Below are 4,337 nucleotides of genomic sequence, written 5' to 3'. Positions count from 1 at the left end.
CCTGGGTGTGCTACTGGTAATCTCCTCCTGGATCTGGGGATGCTGGGCAGTGGGCTTGGGAGCCAGATCCAGGGAGGAGAAGTGGCCCCAAGAGGTGTGCATGGTGATCCCTGAAGGGCCAGAACCTAGAGGCAAGGGGCTGGGGGAACCTGCCGGGGAAAGAGGCAACAGCAGCATCCACTTCTTGCCTACCTGAGATACAGACAACTTTTATATTCTGCCTATTTTTCTCTTAATGTCATAGGTAAATATAAAAATACCCATTTCTATTTGAATACTGTTCTTTAAAAAACTTTTTTTTCTTTGTTTTACATTTGTGCTATAAGGCGTATACTATTCCTGACTATTCCCCCCACCCCGAGAGGAGTACTTTTAAAACAATTTTGGGAATAGTATCAAACTTATATATTTTGCAACAGTAAAAATATTACAAAGAGCATCCATTCACTCTTTACTCAGACTTACCTGCTATTAACATTTTGCCTCATTTAAATTATCCTTTGCTCCCTCGCTCTAGCTTAGTAGCTGGCCAGCTAGCTAGGTAGATGCTAGATAACTTTTCTCTGAACCATTTGAGGTAAATTATATACATCATGAACTCTTACTCCTAAATACCTCCAGGTGTATTTTCCAAGAATAAGGATCTCTCCAGTATCCTTAGACAGGATATAGAGTTGTCAACTATAAACTTATATTAATACAACACTTTATCTCATCTAATCTATAGCCAATGCCCAAATTCTCTCAGTTGACCCAGTAATTTTCTTTCTTTTTTTTTTTTGATTACTATAGACATTTATTTAAAGTAATACATCTGCAGATGAAATAATTCTTAAATTTTATGTTTAAGGTCTAACCATCTTCATAAAAATACTTTGATGACAGCTGCATCCATTGATTTCAACTGTATGATGAAGTTCAACTATATGATTATTTCTTTGCCCTTTCTTCTCTCTCTTTCCTTTCCCAAATAACCTTTTTCAGGTATGGTTCAAGGTAGAATTTATCCTCTTCGTATTTTATCCACTGTTCTTTGGGCAAGATCTGCTGCCTCATCGTCAGGTCCAGTGCTCTCTGAATGCGAAACGTCCTGTCATTGTAAAGGTTCTCAGGAAGCCTTCTTATGGTTCCTTTTACATCTTCATCCTCATATATTGTATCATCTTGCATTAACCCCAGCTTATTGAATCCTGCAGCATTGTAATACCATTTTCGAATACCATCCAGCCATCAGCCTGATGCTGCAACAGCTGGCCTGCCAGCCATTTTGACCTGAGAGTGAAGCGCTGCCTTCGGGTAAGTCCTAGAGGACACTCCAGTAATTTTCTTTATAGAATTAACTTTTCCTTCTAGTACACGATCCATTCTATGGTCAAATACTGCATTTAGTTCTCACGTTTCCTTAGCCTCCTTCAATTTGGATAATTTCCATATATTTTTGACTATCATTTTTATCCCTGTATTAGCCTAGCTTTCTCTCTACTGTGCAAAATTATTGGAGCAAAGGCTATGAACATCTGAGCATCTTCCATAATAGAGCCTGTCATATTTTTCCCTGAAATGATTACTAGTTCATGTTACACGTATTGTATGACTAAATCTGCTTTCTCCCACATTTGACAGCAGTGGGTGCAAACCACCTCTTTTTGTTGATAATATTCATTTAGCAGGCATAAAATGACATGGCACCTTACTCTCCTACCTTGCGTTGTCTTCTGTACAGGCAGGCTTTTCTTCGGATTCCCTACTCTCTGAACTACAAGGCCATACTTTCTGACATTTGTTTTTGAGAGCAGGAACTGTTTTTGTTTGTTTTTATTTTATTCCCACATACGTAGCAGAATGTTACATAATAAATGTTCTTGAAAGAAGAAAAATATTTTTAGAACTACTTTTTAAATTTTATTTTTAAAATAAAGACTAGCAGGCCTAGGGAGGAATGCAGTGGCTACTGTGAATGAAAAGAAAACAAAGCACTAAAACCCATTTCCTGTTGTCAGATGCCAGCTGCAGATGGCCACCTGGTGGCAGTTTGACAGAATTGCAAGCAAAGTGGAAGAACATAGGGAATTCATGCATCATTCAGTCATTCATACATTCATCATTCATTCATACATCATGGATATTGTTTTGAGAGAAGTCATGTATGCAGATAAAGACATTTTTTAAATTTTCTATGTGTCCATCAGTTTTTCTTTTGCATTTTCACCTCTTTCTTTACATTCCATGTTATTCATTTTCCCAGAATCCTTGTAAAGGGATATCAAGGAAATTGAAATTATATGGTTGGATACAGGGGAAAGGGGCTAACTTCAGGAAACTTCCCTCGTGGTAAACAAGAACTATTTGTTGAACAAATTATATTTTCATTTAAAATACTCCAGGGAAATGCAAAGTTTGGACAACACAAAATCAACATCTCTAGGATAAAAGCGATTTCTCTTTGTATGTAATAGACATGAAGGATGTTCCATGAACTTTCTCAGTCTCACCACTAACATCCTTGCCCAGTTTCTCTCACAGGGAGTTTTTATTTATTTATTTTTTTAAGCATCTACATAAAAAAGGGAAGGGATAATTAAGTTACTGATGACATGTTTCTGTTGTGAAGCTTTAATTTCTGTAAGACTGGTCAAAGGGCATAAGAATTTTTAATTTTAATAAATGTTCTAAAATTATTTGCCTTTTTTTCATATTAATGGCAATTTATAATTTTATCAGACTTTTTTTTTTTTTTTTTTGGAGACAGTCTCACTTTGTTACCCTTGGTAGAGTGCCATGGCATCACAGCTCACAGAAACCTTAAACTCTTGAGCTTAAGTGATTCTCTTGCCTCAGCTTCCCAAATAGCTGGGACTATAGACACCTACCACAATACCCACCTATTTTTGAGATGAGGTCTTGTTCTGGCTTAGGCTGGTCTCAAACTCATGAGCTCAGGAAATACATCTGCCTCAGCCTCCCAAAGTGCTAGGATTACAGGCATGTGCCACTGTGCCCAGCTTATCAAACTTTTATTACAGTGCTTATTTCACCATACTCTTACTAGAGTAATATGTTTTTAATGTTTTTATTTTTTTACTAATCTAATGGTGGTTTATTGGGAGACTAAAAATCCATTTTGAATTTTATCGAAGTTTTACTGGTAATTTACTCAATACTGACTAATGGCAGCGCTTTAAAAAAGTAAAATACGCCCTGATAGGTTAAGTTAATCTACCTTTCTGCTGTGCAAAAATTTCAATATATTAGGTGGCTAGGATCACCAAATCAAATGCCATTACAAAATTAGGAAATATGGAAAGCAAATTTGTATGCAATTACAGCATGTGATGGGATCATTGATCTTTGCTACTCCAGGCGATAATGATGCAACAGAGACAGGTGGTATATCTCAAATCAATGATTAAGGGCAAGTCAGACATCCAAGGTCAATCTGAAACTCTCATGCTTAAAGCTGTATATCAAGTACCACCTGAACAGGCATATTCAAATTTCTATAATACACAGGGTCAAAAAGAAAAGGTGATAATTGTGAAGATCAGTTTATTTCACTGAAAAAATAATTCAAGCCATTGACGGAGCTTTTTTCATTATTTTAGCAATCTCAGCAACAAAGACAGAGGAAAAAAAGAACCAATTTTCTCTTTTCCTTCCCTTTCAAAATGACTCCCAGGGAAGCTGGCTTATTAAAACAATGTCAGTGGGCTTACTGATAAGTATGTTTTTTACAATTTTAAAGCCTATGTATTGCTTGTTTATATTTTATTGATTTTGTAAATGCTTCATGAGTAGATTTTCTTCTGTAAACCTTAATGTATTTTTATTTAAAAAGAACAGCAATATTTAAAAGGTTATTAAAATGAAAATCTCTTGTCTCAAGTTTCCAGCAAGGCCTCCGTAGGCTCAAAACAGCAGATGCCAAATTTTCCCATTTCATACCCAAGTTCTAGGTCAAACATTCAAAAGAACTGTTTGTCATTGTTCTGGCCAACACCTGCATCTTAGGTGTAGAAGGGATACACAGCTGGGCACAGTGCTGCGTTTCTGTAGTCCCAGCTGCTTGGGAGGCTGAGGCAGGAGGATCACTTGAGTGTGGGGGTTTGAGACTGTCATGCACCATGGTTGCACCTGTGAACAGCCCTGCACTCCAGCTTAGTTGACGTTCTGAGACCCCTCTCTCTAATAAAAAAGGGATATTGTATTTCCCCCTTACCTTTCACCAGCACCTGGGAGAAAGGGAAGCAGTTGCTTACCCTGACGTCTAGTGAGTTGTGTACTGAGAGGATGTTCTTGTGTCTGGTAGGGTCTGAGAGTAAATAAACATATAACTATGA

The 4,337-nt window shown here is 37.2% G+C and overlaps 1 protein-coding gene across 1 annotated transcript; it reads right to left on the bottom strand.

Moving 5' to 3' along the window:
• Positions 1-930: 930 nt before the first annotated feature.
• On the bottom strand, positions 931-1,271 carry LOC128573997 (cytochrome b-c1 complex subunit 7-like). Its single transcript, XM_053574574.1, has one exon. The coding sequence runs from the start codon at positions 1,168-1,170 to the stop codon at positions 931-933; it is 240 nt and encodes a 79-aa protein (XP_053430549.1). The 5' UTR covers positions 1,171-1,271.
• Between the last annotated feature and the right edge of the window lie 3,066 nt (positions 1,272-4,337).

Source organism: Nycticebus coucang, chromosome 21, assembly GCF_027406575.1.
Source record: "Nycticebus coucang isolate mNycCou1 chromosome 21, mNycCou1.pri, whole genome shotgun sequence".
Lineage (NCBI taxonomy): Eukaryota > Metazoa > Chordata > Mammalia > Primates > Lorisidae > Nycticebus > Nycticebus coucang.
Note: the sequence above shows the minus strand (reverse complement) of the source record. Positions and strands in the feature narration are given on the sequence as shown.

Bases quoted from the DNA above. Each gene is read 5' to 3' on its own strand.
- LOC128573997 (XM_053574574.1), bottom strand. From the start codon at position 1,170: ATGCAAGATGATACAATATATGAGGATGAAGATGTAAAAGGAACCATA.